This window comes from Lepisma saccharinum, chromosome 5 (genome assembly GCF_977018435.1).
Source record: "Lepisma saccharinum chromosome 5, izLepSacc3.1, whole genome shotgun sequence".
Lineage (NCBI taxonomy): Eukaryota > Metazoa > Arthropoda > Insecta > Zygentoma > Lepismatidae > Lepisma > Lepisma saccharinum.
Window position 1 is genome coordinate 18,597,780 of NC_139233.1, and position 27,658 is coordinate 18,625,437.

At 38.5% G+C, this 27,658-nt stretch overlaps 1 protein-coding gene across 2 annotated transcripts; it reads left to right on the forward strand.

Moving 5' to 3' along the window:
* The first annotated feature begins 1,030 nt into the window (after positions 1 to 1,030).
* LOC145988247 (uncharacterized) lies at positions 1,031 to 27,658 on the forward strand. Of its 2 annotated transcripts, none has more exons than XM_083123111.1 (5): positions 1,031 to 1,154; positions 5,593 to 5,781; positions 6,763 to 6,933; positions 12,841 to 13,158; positions 27,328 to 27,658. In XM_083123111.1, exons 1-5 carry the CDS (start codon positions 1,104 to 1,106, stop codon positions 27,463 to 27,465), a joined length of 867 nt encoding a protein of 288 aa, XP_082979237.1. In that variant the 5' UTR covers positions 1,031 to 1,103; the 3' UTR covers positions 27,466 to 27,658. The 2 variants fall into 2 exon arrangements, with proteins under 2 accessions (XP_082979237.1, XP_082979238.1); XM_083123112.1 differs by having other exon boundaries at positions 1,033 to 1,211.

Consider the following 27,658-nt stretch of genomic DNA (forward strand, 5'->3'; position numbering starts at 1 on the left):
CATCTCTTCTTTAACAACAACGAATGATGAATGATAAGATTATCAAATACTCTTCAGCAAGAGACAATGGCATTTTTCATTGTTTCAGCTCTTCTATTATGTAAGTTAATTATGAATGTCATCCATGATGAAGTGTTGTTATTTTTTTCCAGACAATTTGATGTTACCAAGTGTTGTAAGAATTATCACTTATTTATATGAGAATTCAATAAATACATCTTAAGACTTGCACATATTATACAAGAACTTTGATGCTTTTCTTATGATTTACATGTGAACTTTCATCTATAGACCCAAGTATAAGCTTAAATTCGTTTCAATTGAAAGCATTGGCAGATATGTTGTCTTAGTTAATAAAATTTAGCGGGAGAACCTCGTTGTTATAGCAACAAACAAACAGCTTGTGAAATTCTATTGTCCATAGCCTCAATCAATTCTAAAAACTTTGTCTTGAAATGGATGACTTTCCTTCTACCAACACACAACCTACTTCGATTTTGAAAGGTGTCTAACGACTTTTGGAACACCATGTAAATCCAATTGGTCAAGAGTTTGAAAAAAACATGTTTTATATTCACTTTAGGCTTTCTCAGGTTAATGTGGATTGGGAATACAGTTTAAAATTGGATAAGACGCACTAAAATGTGTCACTACTGAGAATCAAACCCGGGACCCCTCGATTACCAGGTGACATGATAAAGTACTATGTTGGTTTTAATATTCAAGAGGTTGTAATTGGTCAGTGTAAGAACAAGTTCTTTGACCTTGCCATTGAAGCATCCGGAGACAAAAATCTCGCCATCTTGCTATCAATGTACACCTGAATATTAGCGATGTGTCCCACTACTTATTGTTAATAGCAGTTTCTGTACAATACATATATTTTAAAAAAGCATTCAGTGAGTTTTTTTATTTCTCCTTACATTCCTAAAAAATCTCTTGACGTCATTCGTCGTCAACCAATGGTCGCTTACTACTCATCATTGACCAACTGTTATATTTTCACCTTGAATCTCAACCTCTGTTATCTAAATCTGCTCTAAGTTTTTGATTTATAGCTTGCTATAATTAAATGCACTTTTTTCTGCCTTTTGAAGGCAGTGATGAAGCCTGAAACCGATACAAGACACGAATCTTGTAAATGTAGTATCAAGGTATGAAAAAGCAAGATGAAGAAAATAATATTTTTCTGTGGAGATGGATTCATCGCTGTAAGTTCACATTAACATATATATTCAGTAGATTGAAAATATGTTTTTGCTATTGTTAGGTTATTACATGAATTTGCTATTCTTATCCCAATATATTATGAAATGTTTTGTTGTGGTATTTCCAGAATTAGTGATATATCAGGAAGAAAAGTAATCATTGTTTTCTGACTTCATACTTCGACAATTAGCCACACAAATGTGAAGCAAATTATGTTTCAGATTATGTTTCACATAAAAACGTATGTATGTCTACATGTCTGTTGTCTTTACACATACTTAACAATGTACGTACACCCGACGGCAAAAGAAACAATAGCTGAATTGTCAATCACAATTTTCATTCTTTTGTTTTCCACAGTATGATGATGATGAATTGAAATAAAAGCGTCAATAAGTAGAATAAACATAATTCCATTCTTTTAAACAACACAGGATGTAGATTAAATATATAATGAAAAACCGATGGACAATTTGCCTACTATTATCTTTGCCGTTGGCTGTACAATTATGAACAAGGTAGAATCGATTCAATATTTAGTTAAAGGTTCTATAGTCCTATATTTCCTTACTTTACTACCTATCACTCTTTTAACCAATCTCAAGATTACAACAATAAATGCTACAACTAGGTTTAGTGAAATATAATATCATGTAACCAGACTGTTATCACTCATTATCAAATAAGTAGTTTTTACAGGACATCAGGGTCTTCTAAAACTTACAGGGATGTACACCGTGTATTCTCCATTCACCTAATGGCTTATGAGTACACGATAATGTGATTAATTTTGACTCAACCGCCATTTTAGGTAAAACTGGAATTTCTGTTTCGTCTATTTCCATTCCGCCTTTACGCCGAAAGGGAAATACTTGTATTTCAAATGAACGAAAATTGTATCAACGGTCTGGTCTCACACGTGTCCATCAACGAAAACGGTAACGAATTTTGAACATGAAGAGAGTATGGCAGAAGAAGTTTATTGGCAACACTGTTAAGCCTTGTTTCCATGTTTAATAAAACACTCAAACTTAAAGATCCAACCAACATCGAGTTGGTTGCAGCTAGTGTATAGTATATACGATGGTTGAATTTTTACATCAATTTATTGTGAATCTTTGTGTGAAGAAAGCCCTGTTAGAGGGTGTAAACGTTACGGTAATAGTGTACTTTTATACAATAAATTTTGCCTAGGTCAGCGTTTGAGTGTTTTATTAAAGAAGTTTATATGTATACAGAAAGTATACATAACGGCACATAAATAGCCAATAACTTTAGGTTAGGTTTAGTCATATTAGTCAATAGTTTTGTCTGTGATAATTTTTGTGCGTTGTTTGTGCTGATAAAGAGTGCAATGTGAGAAGTTAGTGAATGTGTGAAAGAAAGAATAGGCTGACAATAATGGGGACTGGGAAAAGGATAACGGGGGAGGGGCAGCATGATATGTTAAGAAATTTAAAGAAGCCAGTGTTGAAGTGCTGAAATTAGACTAAAACACATTGTATAGTTCCGGACAAACTTAAGAAACTTGGATCTTATCTCCCTCACAATCTTGACGATCAGTGAAGAGGCGTGTGACCAACACATGTTCCTTCGATGTTGTCAACTTTTGTAAGGACAACCAGGTGGACATGTGGTAGCCACACGCCTCGGAAAGATTGTGAGAAACGTAAGGTCCGAGTTTCTTTAAATTTGCGCCTGAAACTATAGATTGTGGTTAAATCTTGAATGTTTCATTCAAAAAGACAATCTTACGTTTACAATCGGAGTGAGTTTTGTAACGTGCCATGAGACCAGGGTCTAGCATTTCTTTGAAGAATAGATATTTAGGGGTTGGCCCTGTAATGAACTTTATATCAGTCTTCAGGGACATTGTTGTAACATCATAACTAACCTAAAGAAAAATAAACGGTGTAAGCTAATAAATACGTAAATTCAATCTTCTAACGGTAACGTTGAAATCCCTTTCACTTGTAAAAGTTTCTTGAAAAATGCATAAGAAATGCAAGGTGTTTGTTATTAATGTTGTAGTGTACTAATCAGCAAGTGCTTTGAAAGAGCTAGTAATTAACAACTTAACACAGTGGCACATATTCTTGACTGAACCGTCGAATTTTCTGTTCTAGTCAATAATAAAATCTAATAAAATATGTTATTCAATCCGTTTAAATATCTGCCATTGATAGTTGTCTATCTAATTCATTTGATAAGAAATCAACGATCGATTTATATTATTGCCTGGGAAACAAGTAAAGATTAATTCATTCATTCTATTAAGGAACTAATAATCGAAAAGTGTTAAATATCCATTATTCAGAAAGTATTACAGATGCAAATAACATTTGCTGTACTGGCATTCATGTCATATACTAAGCTATCTCAACATAAACTCACCACATGTTTGTTCAAGAAACTGTATGAAATTACTTATGGGATTGGTATTTTCTGAACACGGAAAACACAGTTGCATGAGTTCGATCACACAGATAGATATGAGGGCTTATATATTGATAGTTTATGCAACTCAGTGTCTGCTGTGTGAAGCCTGGTTTACATTGGACGAGTAGACGGGAGAGTAGCTGGAGCGAGTATGGTAAACCGAGCTACTCTCCTCGTGTAAACAACTGGAAGAGTACTGGAGCCAGTTGCTTCCTCCCCCCATCGAATTTTTCACTCGCGCCTAAAATCGACAGACCACTCGATCAATGTAAACGCTTTCTGAGGAGAGTATAGTCTGTGTTGTGGTAGAGTGTTGTAAGTGTGCTTGTGTGTGTGTGTGTATGTAGGATATATATATATATATATATATATATATATATATATATATATATATATATATATATATATATATATAAATCAACCATGAATAGGAGGTGATCCAAGTCTGAAAATATAAAGTTTTTAGAACTGTACCGTGAACATGAGTGTCCATGGAATTTGTGTCGATTTTAGGAACAAACATAAGAAACCTCGGGCGTACGAGGCCATAAGTGCAGGACATGGGACTTGATGTATTTAGCGTAGAAGTAAAATTGAAAATAAAGAATTTACGTTATAATTAAAATTAATTAAAAAATCAAGAAAGTTAGTTTTCTTTCTGGCCATGTCTTCGTGCATTATTATATTCATCCCGTAAAAAGAAAAAGGGTAAACTGTATTAGAGCTTTTTTTAATCGCCAACGACGTCGATGGGTTCATTCTGTCAAAAGAGCACCAAACAACTGCAGCCACTATCCCACTTTGCTAGAGTCGAATAGAAAGTGTGTAAACAACTACTCGCCATAGATGGGTCGAGTCGAGCAGACAGGCCAGTAACTCGTCTCAGTAACTCGTCCCAGTAACTCTCTCGCTCACTCGACCAATGTAAACCAGCCTTAAGTCTAGGCTGCCTGCCAGTTGAGTTGCTGACATAGAACCAGTTTTGACCTTGAGTATATAAGCCACCACCACTCCAAAGCGTCTTGTAATTTGGAGCACGAATTTCCGTTCCAGGTCTAGGACATTTTGGTGCCAGGACTCTTGGGTGCTTGGTAATTTTGGTGCCACACACTTTGGTGCCTGGGCATCTTTATCCTTGTACACCCTTTCACCTCTGACCTTTAGCATTCGCTTTCACGTTTCAGTGACTAAATACTGAATGTTAGTTTCTTCCTTAGAAAATGTCTTCGTTGGTGAATATATCTCATAGTAGGAACAGGGGTCCCGAATTCGAATCCCGGTCTGGGTTTGGGTGTTTGTGAGTGTCCATTCATCAATTTCATCATATTATTATCACCCATCCCCATCCCCATCTTCGAAATTAGCCAACAGTGGCACAAAAGCGAAGTAAAATAAACTAAATCAATCATAGTGGGAAGAAACTAATTCACAATGGATTTTTGTACTTAAACTCTTTTTATTTACATTACTGTGTTGTATCATTTTAAAAATCATCAGGTTTTTCTGCCTCACCCTGTATTTGGAACTAACACCAGCCTAGAACTTTCCAAAGAATTATTTTATCAGCTGTACACAATCCATGTGCAGATAGAGAGCTCGGTACGTCCAGCTTTATACGTCTTGATGTCAAACATAGGATAGGATAAACATATTATAGGCAAACATATGTGGCTGCATATAATAGGACACATATAGTTCGCTACTTACAAGGTCTTGCCCATAACTTTTCCATGTAACATTGCTTGTATGTAAGGAATCTAATAAAGAGCAATAAATTAACAATAACATTAATTTGTTTCTGTACACAAAGCTACATGTTGGTTGCACCAAAATGTCGGACTCTCATTTGTTCCAATGTCAATCATTGTTTTTCTGTTTTATGGTTACTCATTATTTGTTTTCTTTTATTTGTAAGCTTGAATGTTTTACCTCTTATCTTTGCAGCTAGTTGGAATTATATTCATTGGTTATGGAATTTATCTTCAGAAGGAGCATGGGAATGCACTGCAAGTGATGAGTTTAGGCGTGAGCTATCCCATAAAACTGTTGTTTACTATTGGAATACTCCTAATAATTATTTCTGCTATCGTGGGGTTTGCTGGTTACGTGTCTGACGTCATTTGGATGCAAGTTGTAAGTAATATTTTAACAACTTACAGCAGTTGTAATTTCTACTTTGGTATTACTTGTTTTAAGAACAATAAAAATGGTGTAACAAGTAACGATGCTGACTGCTGTTTTGTGGTGGTCATGATAACACACTCCGAAGTTCTTGACTCAAACCTCGGACATTTCATTCATTTCTTTGCTCCTTCATCCCCTTTTACCAATATATCTCCTCTCTACATTATCCGGATAGAGAGCCAAAACTGCACATTTAGGATATAAAGATTTATGAGAATGAAACAACGTCCCATGACGGCTCAGCCACCCCTGGCCCCTGCCTGGCTACGGGCCTGATAAAGTTTCGGAAGTGATGGAACAATCAGTAAATACATTTACTTTACATATTTCTGCAGTTGATTTTTTAATAGTTTTCGTGCTCGAAATGAAAATTCCTAAAAAAAGGGAGGGGGTATTTGTTCCAGCCTTGGGAAATGGCTGCTATACGTCAATTATCCTAACCGAAGGGATGATGCCCTCCACGTCGAATACTGCAAATGATTTCCGACTCGGAACGAGCCGTTCTTTCGTTTGGAACAAGTTTCATGTGTAGGATTACGATTATGTCTTTATTTCTAAATTTACGAGTAGACCCGTCCTGTGACCCCACGTTCAAAAGATCTCTTCCTGCAAAATAATAAAATAAAATAAATAACAATAACCCGTGGTTCTACAGCCCTTGAAGGGCCTAGGCAGATGTCCTGCAGAATAAGAATGTGTGAACATTTTTGTCTCTAGGATAATTAGAGCCAGAACTATGGCGATTTGAAATCTAAGTTTAAGGATCTGCGCAAAAGATTACTGCGCATGCGGTGAACAGAAGATTTATGCGCATGGGCTGCGCAAAAGGCTACAGAGCATGCAGCTGGGCACAAGAGTAGTGTCTAGAAATGAAATGAGCTTGTAATTCTCCAGAGGTTTATGTTAACTATAACATTATCTGCGTTTCAGTCCATCGGATGTTTGTTTCTGGTGCTGTTGATCCAGCTGATTACGGGTGGAATGGCGTTAACCCACAGGATAGATGTGCAGAGGAAGTCGAACAAAATGTACGAAAACATGAAATCCAGGTTCTTTGATTTGAAAGAGAATGGTGTACAATGGGGCACGATGGAAACCAAGGTGAGTAAAGTAGTGCATGCAAATATTTATTATTATGTCTTTGTGGCTTGTTAACAGCTTTTGATTCATCCCTCAATTAGTGAGTAATATGTACATTCAGGGCACTGGCGTACGCAAGGGGGAGCTGATGGGGCTACAATCCCACCGGAAATTTTGAGGAAATCTTAATTTTCGAATGAAAACAGTACATAACTGGGATAAATCAAAGTGGTAAATGCAAAGTCACCTTACTATTCCTGTATTTGAACAACGTTAAGGTTAAGAGAGGCAATTACGAAATATTTTATATGTGATACAAGGTGTAACGAAAACACGAGGCAAAACTTAGGAATACATTGCAAAGAAAGAAAAGGTCATATCAACATGGTTCCAGAAATACGTAATTTCTGAGTGATAAAACTTGCAAGTATGATCGTAGTGTACTCCAAGACGCACTGAAGGCCTTCTCGATGTCGTAGTCGTAATGTTGTAGTCAAGGGGTCCCAGGTTCGAAACCTGGTGGAGGCACATAGTGGTTCGGATCGAACTTTAAACTGTAGGCCCAATCCAGATTTGCATTCTGTGCATAAAGCAGACTTAAAACAAAAGCTCAAACAAAACTCGAAGAGGCGCTGTTGTGTGACAGACTTCCACAGTTCGCGCAAGGACAATTGTTGCGTCACCCACAACAGTCGATATTCTGTTAAATATCATTGGAGTTTGCTTACACCATTGCCCCATAGTTTAGCATATTGGTTCGTATTAAATTACATATAATACACGTATTGGATTACACCACGCCATATTTTCTTTTCTAAAATATAAATATATAGGCTAAGTGAGAATCAAAATATATTTCCTTAGCAATCAATTTACTTTAGCTGGTTCCAAGTCGCTTTTGCTACTAGGTGCACCATATTTAATCCGTTAAGTGAAGAAAACGAAGAATTTAGGGGGAAGATCAATTATAGTGTTCAGCTAATGCTTTAAGAAAGTGACTTTCAGTAATAGGATAGTAGTGGACACGCTGTAGCAAATTAAATACTTTATGGGGATTATGACAATATCTGGGGGAAGCGTCATTGACCTTGGGGGATGGACACGTGTGTGTGTGTGTGTGTGTGCAAGAAATATGTAGTGTGTTTTATAGGCAATACAAATAATAAGAGTTGGACCTAAAGAAAATCGTTAAGGATGAAGAAGATTGGATTAATGTTTCCTAGAATAGGGACAGATGGAAGGCTTGTGTTGCTGCAACCATAAGTCTTTGGGTTTAAGAAGGCTAGAGAGTTAGTTAGTTAATTAAAATTTGTATTTATACTCGCATATGCACACATACACAAAAGTTTAAACCTATGTGAAAAAACTCAAGAAGTAAGTTTTCTGGTAAATAATCTGTTTGGCCTATTCATTTCTTCAGTGACATCCTAATCCATTATCCTATTCTAATATTTTTTACGTGACTAGCCGTACTGTTACGAGGGGCGATCAGGTTGCTCTGACCCTAACATAGAAAGAGCGTCAATAGGGTTTCATTTTTTTTATTGTTTTTCAACATACTCCCCTGCAACTCCAATGCACTTCTCCCATCGGTGCTCCAACGCCTGGATACCTTGCAAAAAAAATTCTTCCGACAGCTCCTTTAACCATGAGTCCACAGCCCTTATCACCTCAGAATCATCAGAAAATTTTTGCCCACGAATGTCATTCTTCAAATGTTTGAACAAATGGAAATCACTGGGGGCCAAATCTGGGGAATAGGGTGGGTGGGGCAGGAATTCGAACGATGCATCTGCGATAGCGGCCCTCGCAATGCGTGAGGTGTGGACAGGTGCATTGTCCTGGTGAAGGAGCACACCACGGATCAACATCCCACGCCTCTTTTTCTTGATGGAATCACGTAATTTCTGGATTAGGTCACTATAGTATGTGCCAGTGATGGTTTGGCCTCTTTGTAGATAGTCCACAAGGAGGACACCCTTGCAGTCCCAGAAAATTGAGGCCATCACCTTCTTGGCTGACGTTTGCACCTTGAACTTCTTCGTTGGTGGAGAATGTGGGTGTTTCCACTCCATGCTTTGTGATTTTGTTTCTGAGTCGAAGTGATGGACCCATGTTTAATCCATAGTTACAAATCGGGCAAGGAAATTGTCTATATATCACGAAACTTGGCAAGAAGTTCTTGACTGATGAGCACTCGGGTGTGCTTCTGATCTGGGGTGAGGTTTCGAGGGACCCATCTTGCAGCAATTTTTTTCATTTGCAATTCCCGGGTAATTGTGTTTTGCACAGTGCCATATGACAGGCCGCGCATCTCAGCAACATGACGGATAGTGACTCGACGATCCTTCAGTACGATATCGTGGACTTTGTTAATGTTTTCGGTCGTCATGACAGTTTTTGGTGCTTCACCTGCATCTTCATCCTCACACGACTCTCTCCCACAATTAAACGCACGACACCATCTCTTCACCATACTGTATGAAGGAGCACTGTCCTCTAGTGTATCCACCAAGTCCTCATGAATTTTGGATATCGCCCACTTCTTCTTCACAAAATATTTGATCACCGCTCTCACCTCAGTTTTCTCCATTCTGGCAGATTGACACAACTTCACTCAGTTAAACCCCTGTAAAAAGAAAACTGTACGTAACTTAGACTTGCAATTCAGATTAAAAGCATATAAAGGATCACTAAACAATAACAAAATAAAAAATCAATCGTGACGTCATTCCTTCTATGTTAGGGTCGGAGCAACCTGATCACCCCTCGTAGATCTACTAACCAGTGCCGGATCTACAAGCCACAAAACCCAGCAGTATCCAGAGATAAGTAAACCTTTAGGGGGCCCTAAGCCATTGACATAGTAGAGGGTTCGTATATGCGTATGTAAGAAACAAACTTAGTTGCTCAGGGGTACAGGAACGAATACAATATATAGAGGCTATCCACCGGAAGGAAGTGCCTTCGCGCGGATGCCATACTTGAAGCACAACAACTTCCGGTTCGTAGGCTCACAACATGCTGCTAAAGAGTGCTGAGATTATGTCATGTATGAAAGGAACGAATGGGTGTGTACAAGAAGGATGTAAACTACGATCAGGGCTAAATAATCTTTCACGGATCTCTCTTCATCCATTTCCTCGAGATCTAGGCGCCAAAATTATTGCATTCAAGCTGTCAGGCGTGAAAATTGGAAGCCCATTAGCAGGAGTAGACTCCACAGTAATGACAACGGATGTGCAGGAATCCAAAAAGTCGGGACCTGAAAAAAAATCCCGTTCCTATTCAGACTTCGGAAAAAACGATAGAGTTTAAAAGTAGTTTATTCCCTACATGTTTTTTTGTACTAAATGTACGACATTTATTGAAATTAGCAGTTTTTATTCCAGAAATGCAAAATAAATCCTCACCCGAGGGTGAAATTGTGTGTATAATTAACATTTTCTTTAGTATCGGGTAATATTTAATATTCTTCGCCCCTATAATCTCCCAATTTAGTCGGGAAATAACATAATTTTTCCCGTTTTGAACGTCAGGACTTTAAAAATATCCCGTCCTGTTTCCTTCCCAACCAAAAATTTTGTGTACCGCACCCCTTGCACTTCAATAAAGGTAGAAGATAAATCATTCAAATCTCTATTTTCTCTCTGGTTTAGTGATATGAGCAAAAATATTACTTTTCCTTTCAAAAGATGCTCGGTCATAGTGAGATGGATTACACGTTACGTTCTTAAGTACACACGAACTGTATTAAACTTTTGTATAACCAGATTTTTTTTTGTGTCTGTAACCAGAGGATATAAATTTTTGTGCAACCAGAGGAAATATTATTTTGTGGAACCATAAAATTAAGTTCGGGTACTATTATTAATTTTCGTCTATTGCAATGGAAATCTCTTCAACGTTGATAGAGAAGAGGTCCTAGGTTTGAATACCATGGTGTGTCATTGTGGTGTTTGTCCCATCATTAATTTTTCCAGTTTATTATTCATCTTCATCGTCATGTTTAACACAAATAGCAGAAAATTGACTTAAAATAACAATGAGTGTTTTGTATTTCTGCGTTCAAACGGGAACGAAACCAGCAAGTGTGCATTACCGCATCCCTCTGGCTCGCCCTGACTGAAGAAAGAAGAAAAGAAGCTCCTTTTTCCGTTTTTTATATGTCCGTACATCTCGCACTTTTTCACTTAAAACATAAATGTATGCATCCGAAGATTTACATGCTCTTAGCGCTCTCGCTGTATAGGAAAAATTACTTTCTATTAAATATATAGGCTACAAATATCGCCAAAATGCAACGACGATCAGCAAATGGATCTCATCCTGGAATAATGCCGTATTACTTCCTAGTTGCTCATCCCATTTATATGCAAAGGCCTCTACTTTGCCCTGATATCTCTTCTTCTCCCCGTCGTCAAGTGCTTTTATATGATCCATTTCATCCGATATACAAAACGAGAAGAAAGGGCACAAGTGCGCGCTTGAATTAACCGGCCGCCGTGAACCGGAAGTTGCTGTGCTACAGTTCCACAATCGATTGTGCCGTTCGATATGTTTTTGTTTACTCGTGGATAGCCCCTATACAGGTAAATTAAAAGTTAAATTCCATGTGCACATTGCACCGTGCCATGAAGGCGCATTTAGGGAATGGGGGGGGGGGGTAGGGCCTCACATATTTTCGATGTCCGTCATCTTGGAGGTGATGTGATCAGCATCACGCTGCGACAGCCTTTACCCCCCGATACCATTTGATTTGAGGCTGAGTGTACCCTGAGCCGGTTTATGCGGAGACAAATCCGAAAAAATTCCGACCTAAGATCACCCACCTCAGATTTCCCGCATGGCAGTCAGACTAGAATCAAATCAGGCTAGAATTTCACTAGAAATGCAGTGGTGAAGGTTTCTTCAACCTATCTTTAATCAGGAAAAAGTTACGACTGCGTGATTGTAACAGATGTATCATTTTCCAGGTGTGAGAAAACAGTGTACTATTTATATCACATAACCCCCTTCCCATTTTTTAAAAAAAATTGAGTTGGATGGGTGTGTGTGGGGATAGGTAGAGGGGGTTTTTGATAATATTTTGCGAGGGGGCCCGAGACTTGTAGATCCGGCACTCTACTAACCCAAGAAATGTGTTAGTAAAATAAAGTTTGCCAATATCTCTTTTATAGTTACTGTATTTTTCCATACATTTAATATTGTTTTTTTATTATTCTTAACTTAACTGAAAGTGAATATTAAAGGGAAGAAAGCACACAGCTCCCCCTTGAGCTAATTATGGGTGCAAGAATTGGCTCAGTCTTGTAGTGTGTGGGCGTTACCAACGGGGTGCAAAGGGGCAACTGGAAAACGAGTGGTAAAAGTGCCTTTTGGTTCTTTTTTTCTTTTCGTTATAATGTACAAAGTAAATGTTATTCCCTTTTCAAATAATTCAAAATAAAGTACTGCCAGAATTTTCAAGTATATATTCCTAGCCCTGTCTCCCTGAAAAAATATTGTATCGTTGGTATATTTGGCTTATTTGACGTCGTTTTTGTGCCACTTTTGACTAATCGCGAAGATGAAGATGATTGATGATATGATTAAATTGATGAAGATACACTCGCAAAGAACACCCATTCATAGGCCCGACACCCCTGGCGTCGTAGCGCGCTGTGCTAACCACTTCACCACGGAAGTCGGCTTATTGTGATTCGTGGTGGAGTGCTATTGAAATCATTAAATAGAATTTAAAAAAAGAAAGCTATGATGTTGGTAGGCATTAATGAGAATTTATGAGTTTTTTTGTGAACTTATAATTTAAGTGTTTTGCCCCATCCTGCTAAAAAAAAAATAAGTCTGGTTACGCCCATGCTTACGTATGTGTGCGTATTTTTTTTTCCTGACACTTGTAAAGACATGTATTCTATCTTTCAACAGAACCACTGTTGCGGACTGGACAGTTCCAGCGACTATGGCTTATTTGGAAAATTTACACTGAATGGTATACTAAACGCCATCAACACTGCTCTGAGTTTCATACCTTTCATCGGCTCTTGGCTCGGAAGCATGTTGAATTCGGCTGCAGACAGAGTCGACGAAATAATAAATTTCCAGTATCCCTCCACATGCTTGAAGGACCCTGACGACAGACACAGTGGCGCATGGCCTCAAGGATGCTTCCAGGTGGCCAAGAAGGCGATCAACAGAGCTGTTTTGGTTGTTGGTATTATTTCTCTCGCATCGTCAATCGCTGTGGTAGGTATTTTTCAATTCCTTTTATCACTTTTTTCTACCCATTTTTGATATACAGGGTGATTCATTAAAAGCCTACCAAAAGGAAACATGAAATAGGCGATGCACCGCTGAACAGGTGGAGTTTTTTTTTTTAAGGCAAGCCGCATACCGGATCCGACAGGACGCGACACGACGCGATGAGTCACAAAGCGACACGACGAGTAATTTTGTTAGTTAGCTAAAATCTGATAGAAGATTTCGTCCATGTACGTATTAGGTCTAGGTCTTTATTTTATTATTAGGAAGTAGGTTAACAGTACATAGCAGTTTACAGCTGAATCAATGGATCAATGTAGGCTATATGTAGAATTAATGTATCATTTTATATGTTGTGAATCGAGTCAGTTTGTATTACCTTAAATGTATTGTCGACGTCACTAACATGACCTTTACACTTTCAACTGCACCAGTGGCGTATTATTCCATGTTATCTGGTTTACCTTCAGTAAACCAACTTTTTAAATATATCGCCAGAAAATTCGAAGTTGTCAGACTTCTGTTATTGTTTTATTTCTATGTAAATAAAATATACACAATAAATAACAATTGTTGCGGTAAACCAGTAAAATTTTCGGAATACGCCACTGAACTGGCTGAACTGTACAATTTCCGACAACGTACGCACAATATTAGGCCTACGGACATACAAATCACAATAAACGTTATTCTCCCGTTAAATTAAGGAATTCTTGGTAGTTAGAGGTTAGAAAGCCATATAATCAGCATTAGCAATCATCTATGTTCACAAATTCTTAAATGTCGTACAGTAGAATAGGTAAGACAAGAAACTCCTCGCGGCCTCACGCCCAAGCCATACGTAGGGGAAGGACGCACAGAAGCAGGGTTGGCAGTGCATACGGGTCAAATGTCTACGCAGAACGAGAACACAAGAAAACTAAGCAAGAAGATGTGGGTGGTATGGCGGTAAACATACAACGGAATGACCGTGTTCTGCTAAGATGGAATCAATTTTGAACATCTTCAAACGGGGTTTGTTAATTTTCACCAATGAATACAATTCTGGTTTGAACATGTGTGCGTCAAAGGGGGTGTTGTTTTGAACGAGCCACTGAATCATAATGTCTTTTCGGGAGGAGGAAGAAGGCGCAGGATTTATTTGTACGTTATGGTATGTGGCGTTGTCAACAACAACCACACTGTTTCGTGTCAAATTTGGGATCAACTTCTCTCCGGACCCTGTGGCTGCGACGCCAAGGGTCCCGGGTTCGAATCCCGCTCACTCATGGTTGTTTATAAATGTCCATTCATCAATTTCATCATTTCATCACTCATCCCCATCTTCGCAAATTAGCCAAGAGGCACAAAACGCGAAGTAAAATAATATATATATATATATATATATAAATTTTTTTGGGCATTCATATCATGGTGGTAATCGCCAAAACATTTTCTAGATTTGAACATTAACCGCCAGCATGTACAACAATTACACGTTGCCCTTTAGACACCGGTGCTTTGACGGCAGCCGCGATTCCATCCACCCAAGCTTCTTTCTTTGTTGTCGAGCTGCGAAAATAAGTCCGTCAACGTAAACAATGGGTCATCCTTGTCGACGAAAGATTTTTATGGCTTTGAGGTACGATGAACGTAAACTTCTTATTTCGTCCTTTTCTATAAGCAATTGTCTATATTTTCCGCTTTTTCCCACTTAAACTCTAGGTCACGTATTATCTTGCACACACACCAGACACTGCCTTGGAACTCTATTCTTTGTTTCAAAACCCTTCGGATACCTTCCCCGTCCGTAAGGTGAAATTCGTGCACAACACGCCTAACAACACACTCATCGAACTCGTCTATATGACTTTTGATTTTTCGTGTTTTATGGGGTGTATGAAAGTGTTTCTTCAACGTAGTGCATGGTTTACTTTCTATTAGTACAATTCTTCTCACACTGCTGAATGAAACACCACATGCGCGAGCCACCCTCCTATGCAACTGTTTTTCGGACATACGAACTCCCACCTCGTCCTTCATAAATGCATTGACATTATATACAATTTCTCGCCCTTGGCTGTGGATTACTTTCCGTCCACAGAGTTTACTTGCTTTCTCTGAACTGCAAGCTTCCATGCTAGCTAGTACACTGCACACAAAACAAACACACACTTTAAATGAAGAAAGGCAAGTCGATCGCGTTGTTTCTCGGTGCTCACACAACATTTATGACGTTCGGCAACCCTGACTGTGTGCACGATAAGGGAAGTTCGCGCATGCGCTTGCCGCGTTTCCGACCCCGCACATCGGTGGGAGAGTTTCTTGTCTCACCTTTTGTACTGTACCTCGCACAGGTTGAACATAAACATTTTATGCACCAACATTAATCTACTCATCCAGATTTTCGGTCTCTGCAATCTCCTGTATCAGAATACAATCACGTTTAATTTGCAATTAAATAAAAATATCTTCACCATGATACTGTCTCCCAGTTCGGAAATTTTGGCTTGAAATTTCTGGTCTGTAATTAGATGTCTGTGACTGAATTGAATGGATTCACGCATGCGCGAATCGTTTTGTCGCAAGCTGCTCCTTGCGATACCAAATTCATAATTTTGTCGCAAACTGTCGCAACGTGACTCGAAGTGGCTCGAGTCAAATGTTTCGTCCGGTGTGCGCCCCCCCCCCAATAAGATCCCCATGTTAAACCTTCCCCGAGTCGGTTTGCAACAAAAATGACTCGTCGCGTCGGGTCGTGTCGGATCCGGTGAGCGGCTGGTCTTAGTCCACGTCATACACAGAAAGACTAATCGGGACTGGACCTACAGTTTAAAGTAAGATCCGAACAACTATGTGCCTCCACTGGGTATACTTGGTATCAAAATTTCATTAAAAGATGTTGTGAATGTGTGAATGCAGTTGGCCACCACTTTGAACAACTCTTATAACACAGGTTAGTACTCATTATGCAATATAAATACGATTCTCTGCATTCTAAAGATATGTGCGTAAAAATAAGCGGGACGTTATTTATCAAAAATGCCGGCATCTGCGCCATGCCTCGCCGTTCTGCGTCACGCGCTATCTCGGCCCAAAGTCAAACTGAACGCAATGTTTTACTTCATGTGTTACAAAATTGATATTGATAGTTAAGTAAAGAATTAAGTATGGTTTACATGACAATATTAAATTTCACATCTTAATGTATCTACTCCTTTCTCATTGCGTAATTGTATCACACAGTAGTCAATGAAAGTTCACCTGATTCATTACATTGATTACACAACATGTTTGGTTTTATTGAATTCTCATTGCATGAATATGTTAGATATGAAAAGTTAATTTTCCTTACTCTGTCTGTACATCACTATACTGATCGCAAGCCCAACTGGCGGTTGACCTACTTTTTGCTGCATAGCTCTATCTGTCCACCAATCGTATTCGGGAGTGTGTGGCTCCATGAGTGTCAGCTACCTCAGTTGCGAAGTAATATCTGTAGAGGGTAACATCGCTCTCCCCTTACAACGTTGGCAATTTTCCGTCCTTATTTGTAATATTGTGCAACTTTTATGCTTTAATGGCGCTGATCAGCTCTAACCTCACCCCTCACCCCGTTTTACAGTACGTTTGGCAACATGCTGTGTATCCTACGCTCTTTTGTTTCGTCCCTCCAGGAGGAACTTTCGATGCCTTGGTTTCCCAGCCGCCAGTTGGAATTGCGAGCGGTATAAGTTGCACCTTCTGCATGTCCTCACATGGAAAGTTCGGTTCACTGGGGATTGAAGTACGTCTGTGTCACTCACCGGGGTTGTCCGGATACAAATGGGGGAATTGGGAGGAAAATTTCACTCCACAGGACAATCTTACCGTAACAAGGGTTTATTACTGAAGCAGATGGTACTGAGGTAGAGTAAGTTCGTTTTCATCTGTCACCATTGGTTGGTCGGCCCTAGAAATATGGCAGCAACATCCACTCAGGCACAATGAGTTGTAGGTGGAATCTGTAACTGGAAGACACTAAAGGTAAATCGAATTATTTCCAATAATTATTAGAATACTTTCGTAGATAGGCGAGCTTTTCGGGCCCTCATATTAGGGGGGGGGGGGCGTCTCATAGCAGTTGCTCTCATGGCAACTGGAACATTATTAGCTTAATGTTTCCGGGCAGTTTATGACTCTCCAAGTAATTTGCCTCTAAGTGGGAAGCAAGTTACGTGCGAAAATCTTACCACGCAGTATATAGCTTAACTCGACCCGTTTTCCTTTAGCCATAAAACTACATACATTGGTAGTGAGAGCTATTGACCTAAGTGATAATTAGTAACTATAAGCAAATATTTCAATTAGACACACCAAATAGATTCACCTCCAAGTTTATTATAACTAGTGCAGTAAATTGTTAACAATTTGAAAATACAATTAACAAGAATTCGAATAAATATGACATGAACATTTACATTAATCACCAATAATTACATCCTTGACTTGCCTTGTAATTTTGTGTTGTCTCCCCTTATATATAGGTTAAATGGTTATAGCACGAAACTAATTCTTTACATTAATCACAAGTAACATTATCGGCCATAGAAAGTGTGAGCTATGAAAGTTTAATTTAAAAATAATAACCCCCCATTTTAAAGTAGTTATTTTTAGCCCTATATGACCGGAATAGGTAATTGATTAATATATGGTTTAGTTAGAATGCTTAACTGTTTTGGAAATTTCCCCAAGCGTGTGTTGCGCTTCGCTACCCGAGACCAAGTGGTCGAGCGGATTTCCTTGCTCGGACACGAGGCCTCGAGATTAACTAGCGTGACGTCAGAACCTGTGTTGTAAATGTTGCCAAGTTTACCGTACAGCTATGAAATGGGGCGAGGGCTGATAAGTTATACGATACTTTATCCAAAGGATAAGGCTTAACAAAATACATGTTATTAGAGAGAGCCAAATGTATACAAATAAACACAGTGAAATCAGACTTGTCATTCTCTGGAAGTTTTACCGTAGTTGAGATTCTTGTATATCTAGGGTACATTCATAGTTTGTCCGATTGGTCTGAGAGTGGTCTACCAAATGGATAAGATTTGAGATTTGTGCTTTTCTAGGATTCGGGTGTATACCTGGGAATGAATCCTTATAACATGAGTTAAATATGCAAAGATTGTACTGACATCCCAACGAATCACCAATGTCCCAAAAAGAGAGTCTCGTTAAAAGCTAAAAAGATTACTTTCACATTTTACGTTAATTTCAATATCAGAAGGGACTAATAAAGATAAGAGGAAACATTAAACAGTATCGGAGGAATAATCCAGGGGTTATCAATACATTTTAAAGTGCAGTATTTTACTTGATTTGGCACGTTGTTTTGAATATTAAAAGTAAGCATCGATTCTCTGGGGTGTACATGTCTCGTAAGGGTGTTATAAAACAAAGTGGTGTTTTAAGGAAAGTCACAAAGGGGTTTGCATAAGATTTTGTCCTTGGTGTCATATAAAATGTTAGAAATGGATAGGGGTGTAGTGCAAGTTTTGTCGTAGTACTAAAAAGACAGTGGTCTGATATTATACGCAATATATTTTGCAGATTTGTGCACAGGGTGTACCTTAACGGTTATTAAAGCAATTGTGGAAGTGAGTACATTCTACTATGGGAATATTATAATATTGTCCTAGTTTTCTCACAGCAATATCTAGGGTATAGTTATAGTTACTTGTTTTGGGGATTACTTCCGTTAAGTGACTTTTGCAAGAGTTGAAACGGAATAAATGCGGGATGTAGAATTGTATTTTGACAAGAGGATAAGTCCTTCAGGGGTAAATTGTCAATAGTAACCCAATTTTGAGCTGGAAAATGTTGAATACGATTGTAAATTTCGTTAATGTCTGTGTCTTTTAAGAATAAAGTCCTCACATGTGTTTTTGTAGCTCTAAAATAACTCCATCCTTGTACTGCCGGGTCTGTTATAATAGAGGTGTTTCCAAGTGATGCGGGTAAATTTTCCCAATCTATATAGATTGAAGCGATAGTCATAAAGAATGGGAGAATCAATATGATTTTTGTATAGACTAGAAGATATAAAAGTTCTCATAGTCGGTCCACTAATAGTCGTAGCGCGTGACAACACAAGAAGTAAACTGTCATAGTTAAATGGACTGGAATACGTCCAGGATTGTGTCTACGTGGTGTAGGTTTAGGGATTGGTCTATTCCTAGATGAAATATGACGTCTGGGAATTTCGTCATTCATAAAAAAGATAGGATTCGAATGAGCGTGATTGGTCCGTTTAAAAAATGGAGTTGCCTTACAGCAACATTTCATGTACTGTTTCCCTATCCAATAAATGATTATTCCAAATAAAATAAGGATTAATGATATTATTACATATATAATATTATCATCTAGTGTACTGAAACTAAAATTTAGAGCTTCTACATTGCTAATTGGAGTGGTTAACAATCGAAATATATATATATATATATATATATATATATATATATATATATATATATATATATATATATATATATATATATATATATATATATATATATATATATATATATAGATAGATAGATAGATAGATATATATATATAGATATATATACAGGGTTAGTCAAAAGTATCGGGACAGGCCAGTAATAACGAGACCCGTGGACGGAGGAAAATTACATGTTGCAAGTGGGTATTGGTGCGGAAACTGCATTGAATGGGGGTGTGGATATCGTGGCAGCCATCTTGGATTCCGCCATATTGGCTATCACACAATATTTTCAAATGGAAAGAGGTATATATGACACATCAATTTAGGCTAGAATCGTCCCACAAATGACAATCCGAAGTCACTTTGAACCTATCGCCATTTGTGAAAGAGATAGGGTGTGCTACGTTTGACTGCAAAAAATGAGATTTGTCTGAAAGAGACGCGTGGACGGAGGACAATTACATGTTGCAAGTGGATATTGGTGCGGAAACTGCAATGAATGGTGATGTGGTCATCATGGCAGCCATCTTGGATTCCGCCATATTGGATATCACACAATATTTTCAAATGGAAAGGGGTATGTATGACACATCAATTTAGGCTAGAATCGTCCCACAAATGACAATACGAACTCACTTTGGACCTATCGCCATTCGTGGAAGAGATAGGGTGTACTACGTTTGACTGCAAAAAATGAGATTTGTCTGAAAAAATTGTTTACTGTATTCTTGTGGGTAACTGTACACTGCAAATTACAGAGAGCATGAACAAGAAAACATGACATTGACTTACAGAATGCCTCAAAGCAAGTGCTCACACTGTTTCCCGTCGACTGTCTGACAATACTATATCAACCGATCGTAAAAAGTGCAAGTTGTAGAATATCCCGAGAAACTCCTCTTGTATCCTCCACAATGCGATTCTATAGATCATTCAGGGAGTGTGGTTTGGTGCGATACACTTTGTTCTTCATGTGCCCCCATAGGAAGTACTCCAGGGTTGATAGATCGGGAGATCTTGCAGGCCATTCGATCATACGTCGTCTTCCAATCTATCTTTGTGGAAAGGTTTCATGTAAGTAGTGTGACGGCGCTCCGTCCTGTTGGAACAAAACACGATTAAAGTCCCGTCTCTACACTTGGATGACAGGGACAAACTGCTCACGAAGCATTTTCAAATACTTCTCACCTGTCAGATTGTTGTCAATGAAGAAAGGGCCAAGAATGATGCCTCTTATCATTCCTACCCAAACATTCAGTTTCTGTGGATACTGGGTATGATGTACCATCATCCAATGCGGGATTTCATCGTTCAAATAGTGGCAATTATGTCGGTTCACATGTCCGTTTAACATAAATGACGCTTCATCAGAGAATGCAATGTCATTGAGGTGAATACTATCGTTATCGAAATTTCGCATCATACTTCGCAAAATTTAATACAGCGATCAAAGTCATCTTCGTCAGTTCGTGCCTAAACTCACTTACTGCGCACTTAAATTCGTTGCACTGAACTCTGGGAAATGTCCAGCATGTTGGCAACGCTGGTTGTCCATGTATGCGGATTATCCACAGAAGATTGTAACACATCCAAAGAAACTGCCTGGTCGCTACACGATTTCGGCCATCTTGATCGTACACGGTCTAACACTTCCACTTGCTGCAAAACGTCGAATGGTTCTTTCGACGGTTGACTTCGAAATTGGGTTACCTTCAGGGAATGTAGCATTAAATATCTGTCTCACCTCGGTATACGATCGCTTGCGATCTCCATAGCCACGCATCATTAATGACGTAATACGTTCTCGTTCACTGAGCTCCATTTTGACCACTGACACTGACACAAATCTCCTTCCTTTGGCACAACACTCACCAACATGAGCGACATGCAGAACGTTCGCAAAGACGATAACAAATGCAACTGACCTTCGAGGAAGTTGACTACAATCTACAAGGGATGTGTACAGGTAGGGTCCATATCCAGACGAATACTGTTATTGCTGTCCTTTGAAAGGAAAGCAAATACGTACCTGATGCTCTTAATTCGTCAAATAGGATTGTTAGCTACAAAAGAGTATGTTTCTCTGTTGTAAGGAAGGACTGTTTAGACTGGCATTCTTTAATTCGGTAATTTGCGATATTATGTTGTTTTCAACAAACTATCAAAGCAACCCGGGGAAAGGACTAGAGGCAGGAAAGGAAGAAATGAAGAGAAGTAGTCACAGCCTCGAAGTAAGGTACCATCCCGGCATTCGCCTGGAGGAACTGAGGAAAACCGATCTCCCGATCTATCACCCCTGGATTACTTTATGGGGGCACATAAAGGACAAAGTGTATCGCACCAAACCACACTCCCTGAATAGTGTTGCCCACGAGACAAGACTTTGGTCTGTCTCGTCTCGTGGAAATGCTGTGAAATGCCGTCTCGTCTCGAAAATATTCGTTTGTTCTCGGGACACATGATCAATCTCGTCTCGTCTCGAATTTTTAAAAGCCTGTCCCGTCTCGTCCCGTGGGCAACACTATCCTGAATGATCTACGGAATCGCATTGTGGACGAAACAATAGGGCTTTATCGGGATATACTACAACGTGCACCTTGCAGTTTTTACGATCGGTTGATATAGTATTGTCAGACAGTCGACGGGAAGCAGTGTGAGCACTTGCTTTGAGGCATTCTGTAAGTCAATGTCATGTTTTCTTGTTCATGCTCTCTGTAATTTGCAGTGTACAGTTACCCTCAAGAATACAGTAAACAATTCTTTCAGACAAATCTCATTTTTTGCAGTCAAACGTAGTACACCCTATCTCTTCCACGAATGGCGATAGGTCCAAAGTGAGTTCGTATTGTCATTTGTGGGACGATTCTAGCCTAAATTGATGTGTCATACATACCCCTTTCCATTTGAAAATATTGTGTGATATCCAATATGGCGGAATCCAAGATGGCTGCCATGATATCCACACCCCCATTCAATGCAGTTTCCGCACCAATACCCACTTGCAACATGTGATTTTCCTCCGTCCACGGGTCTCGTTATTACTGGCCTGTCCCGATACTTTTGACTAACCCTGTATATATATATATAGCTATATATAGTCATGCAATCAAAATAATTATATATTATAATAATATTATTATAAGTGGAGATTTGATATGACTGTTTTCAGGGTAAGGGAGATTCGGTAAGTCTTCCAAGTTGTCTAAGTTACTTCGATATAGGTTCAGTCTGAGTTGTAATCTTTAAGAAATGAATCTTTTCTGGCCACGCTGTATCTAAACAATTGTTAAAGTGATTAAATTCTGCGGCTTTAGTTCAGGCAAATAGCATATCTATTTTCATGGTGGGAATTTCCCCCCCTGAAGCAGTTAATATGTGATAGAATTTTATGTAGTGGCTTGTTTTACTATAACAAGGGAAAGTTCAGGGGATAAATATTTAATTAGTTATAGAGAGAAAGCAATGACAAGGCAATGTTATTTCTAGTACCCCTGGTTCGTTAGCATATGTTTGGAGATTAAGCGTCTCGTTATGGCACTCGCCTGTTATCACTGAAGGCGGATTCGTTATGACGTAATGGTTTGAAGCTATTACAGTAATGATAACACTATTTCCTTCATAGTACTGAAACATGCAGTGTCCTTCTGGTTCTTGTAGGGTGGCTCCTTGCCGTATATTTTGTGCACAAGAATTTCCTAATGTTGCGTCGTGACCATAGCGTGGAATATAACACATGGGTGAATTGTGGGGATCACATGTGGATAAAAAGGTTCCTGTTAGAAGTCAAATAGACTGAGAACTTGTTGCTGATAATAGAGGTGGGTGTATTATATTACAAGTATTATTTACCCATCAAAAGGGAACTGCTAGGAATTCTTCTGAAATTACCGTTTCATCAATTTTCGTAAGGGGAAGTTTTAGATCAATTGCCACTTGTGTTGCTGTAAATAAACAATGAACCAATAGCATAGTGTAATACTTCATTACTTATGAAAGTGGAACTGCTAATTGGTATACCTTCTTCCCAGGAGTGAAATGTAAGCGTTTTAAACCTCTTCTCAAAACCTGAGGTGTGATTAAAATTAAGGAAATTTTATAAGCAAACATATGGTTCTTAATTCTGAATTTCTGGAGTTACTTATAATGAGTTAGTGCAGAATGGCTGACTAAAGCGGGACGGTATAATTTATATGTAGTGACAGTCTAATCTCTGATAAGTTCTGAAGATATATCCATAGTTCTAGTCTGTAGGAGATGTATTTGTTTTTTCATGGTTACAATTGCATCATTAGTTTGAATGATTCACGAACCTGATACCTTAAGAGATGTAATTGTTGGTGTTCTCCTTTTAAGCTTGAAGTAATTTTATGAAGTTCTGAATTAAGTGTTCTTTAATTTACTAATAGATTGTCGAATTGTTGCTCACTGATGATTTCATAACCCCGACTCGCAAATTTCCCACAAAATTTAGACCTAAACCTCGTTTAATTCTATCATAATCATCTGCAGGGGTACTGAATACAATATTTGTGGTATTTAGATGCTGTTACATAAAAGATTGATAGTCATTTACCAATTTATCCAGTGTATTGAATACCTGCATATCGTGATATGCATCTATCTACCTGATTGATCTGTACTCCCTTTTTAAGTTCCAGTATTGTTGGGTCGATAACAATAGGCGGCATAATATCTTCATTATACATTGGAGGAGCCGAAACCGCATTAAGCAAATTACTGCCGCTATAGCCTAACACCGGCTATGCTCCAGAGCGTCTTTCGCGCCACTGCCGACAGATGGAAAGTGTGTCGTGATGTGGATGGTGCCATGTTGAAAGTAATGTGTAATGAACATATACCATGAAAAACACCTGGAGTAAAAATCACTATTTCAACAAAATAGATACTTAATGTATGGACACCCTGTATTTATTTGCATAAAGTGAAAGAGGAAAAGCCAATTACATGTAATTTCGTTCGGGTGTTTAGAGTGTTTAAATCTGACGAAGTATTCACTGTTCCAACCGGAAGTAGATAAGATTAATCCGGTCGCTGCAGTCTTCCGAGCGTTATCAAAAGGAGAAGGAAAATTAGCCTGGTTCCACGGTGAGTCGATAAAAGACTGAACGAATGGATCCGGGTTGGAATTGTAGCTTGTTACGTACCCAATAGGACCAAGTAATGTGAATAGTTTGCCAAAGAAGAATAGAGATGGCAGCACCAGGCGTGCAAGGTTAAGAATTGGCATAATATATGTGAATAACTTTATAAATAAGAACAAAGCAAATTGGAAAGATGAAAAACAATAGAATATATTATAAGAAGACAAAGAATAAATATGAAAGAAGTAAATTAATATATATATCTTATAAATCAAATCAATGATCACACGTAAGTTAATATGAAAATTAAGGAAGTCAAAGCACTGATACAAGTTTGTGCCTTTGAACAGATATTGCATCTGTTTGGTTGATTTACCATTCCCGTACCGGAAATTTTGTTTACATCAGTGGCGAGCGCGTTCCGATCGACGCCCCACAGCACTTTTTGGTTTAACCGTAGCACCTACTTGGATGCGCATATCAATCGGCTGCACCAAGTATACACTCTGTTGTACCTAGTTAGTGGTGGCGCGTCCCGATCGCAGCCCCAAGGGAGGATATTAGTATTATTCCCAAAGCTTAGAGGAAAAGGATAAAGGAATTCGTTAAATAGTCAAAACATAAATAAATTGAAATCCAGAGGAAAGTTCACAAATAAGATAAGAAGGAAGTCCAGATCCAGAACGAGGGAAGTCCAGATCCTCCATATTGAGAAGGAAGTCCCGATCCAGACCGTCCATCAAGAAGGAAGTCCAGACCCAGAACGTCCATTAAGAGGGAATCCAGACTGTCCATTAAGAAGGAAGTCCCGATCCAGATCTGCCCATTACGAAGGAAGAATATTGAGATGAAAATTATAGAAGAATGTAGCTTATCATGTAAAATTCTTACTCCATGTATCCTGTGTTTACATAATATATTCGTTTAAACGTCTCCATTGGAAGGCATCCTGTCTGGTTTCGTTGTCTACAAAGAACCCTACACTGTAGATAAGCTAGCTGAGTTTTAAGATTAAGGTTTATGTACCTTTGCACCAAATGAAGGTAGCAAGCTAGCTTCTCGTTCCTCTTGTTTTCTCATATACATCTACACTCACATTAGGTGCAAAATCATGACCCTTTATCCTTTGGTGTAATTGTTTTATTATAGCCGAAAGCACTTTTAGTTCATATTTTAATTCAGTAGCCTTAATGTGTTAACATTCCGGCAAGTTTTCTACACTTTTCAGACAAAAGATCAGATGGCATGTCTTTATGCTTACTAATATCATTAATAAAATTGAAAAAAAAAAACAGTATGATGTTTAAGCTGCTCAAATCTTCCTCTTAGAGCTAAAATAATCGTTTAGGACCTGGTAATAAAAATCAACTTTGTACCGTTTTGTGGATCTTCAACAGTTTCATCATAATGAAACTGCTTCTTCTTTCGATTTCGGCCCTGTTCAGTATTACCTATCTTTGGATCATCTATATCTAAATACGATGCCAATTCTTTCTCACCAACTGGGACTCACAGGTCACCGCCCCCGACACCTCCACGAGTGGAGGGAGAAAGGCCCTGACAGGCTGCCAAGTAGCGTCTAAGAAACTTTGAAATTTTTCATCACTCCTGCTTTTTTCAAAGCGCTGATATATTTGCAAGAAATCTAATAGCATCTAACACATCGTAGATTAATGTTTTGAAGACATTTGTTCATTACAATACGTGTAGTAAAAGTCATAACTAGTGAGCAAAGGAATGTAAAGTCACACAACTGGTTTGCAATACACTGAACATCATGTACGACCATTTGGGCAGTTTTGTTGCCAATTATTTGAAGGAGCGCATCCTAGACCTCTCCTACTTGATATATAAACTGAGTTAAAGCATCGAATCTGCTTCCTCCCTAGTGGCACTCAGTGGTTTTAAAGTGAGACTACTGATATGTTCCTTCAAAACTGTGGATTGTCATATATTAACTTCCAAGTTATGTAATATAATATAAGTTCCAAGTTTTCAATAGGCTTATTTTTTTCTTCTCTTCAAATTTTGCCGCTCTGTGCGGTGGCACAGACCGCCCCCTCCCCCCTTTCCGCGGCCCTGAGTCAAAATAACAAAGAATGCAAAGGAAAGCTACTTCTGTTCGAAAAAGTTAAAATTCAAAAAGTTCAAAACCCTGTGTTTACGATACGTATATAACATTAAAAAATTTGATTATATCCTTCCAACACTAAGCGAGAGCAAAATATTAAACGTGAACAGACGTCGCAGACTTCATTTCTGCTGTTTTATGCAGAATCTTTTGCAATAAAGAAATTCCAGAAAACTTATATGAGAAACTAAAAATTAGAAGGAATATACACAGGGGTCCAGGTTCGAATCCCGGCCTGAACATGGATGTTATTTGTGAGTGACCCTTCATCACTCATCTCCATCTTCGCAAATTAGCCAAAAGTGACACAAAAAGCGAAGTAAAATAAATCAAATCAATCAATTTCATCATATCATCACTCATCCTCATCTTCGCCAAAAGTAACAGAAATACGAAGTAAAATGAACCAAAATTAATCAATCAATCAATCAATCAAAATTTGTTGCTTCTTCCAGGGCCTCATGATCGCTTTGGCATTTCAATTGGTAAGCGATTTAGTTGCTCCAAAGCCAGAAGAGGAGGCAGGTGAACCGGTTGATACTGAAGAGACTGAAGAGAAGGAGGAAGGTGAAGAAGATGAAGAAGGTGAATGAGAATAATCTGCAACCCTCAGTTATATTTACATGAAATATGGTGTCTGGTTTTTACGTTCAATAAAAGTACAAATGAAAATTCGGGACGTCTGACAAACTTTCTGAAACATGGAAAACGTTAACAATCTTGTCAATCTAAATCTCTTTGATAGTGTCTGATTCTGGTGTTGTCGTTTAATAATGTATAGTACAA

What these genes read in the sequence shown, in the direction of transcription:
- LOC145988247 (XM_083123111.1), top strand. Translation starts at nt 1,104, where the DNA reads ATGAAGCCTGAAACCGATACAAGACACGAATCTTGTAAATGTAGTATC. An exon ending in CTTGTAAATGTAGTATCAAG is followed by an intron (nt 1,155 to 5,592) that starts GTATGAAAAAGC and finishes TTATCTTTGCAG; the next exon opens with CTAGTTGGAATTATATTCAT. An exon ending in ACGTCATTTGGATGCAAGTT is followed by an intron (nt 5,782 to 6,762) that starts GTAAGTAATATT and finishes TCTGCGTTTCAG; the next exon opens with TCCATCGGATGTTTGTTTCT.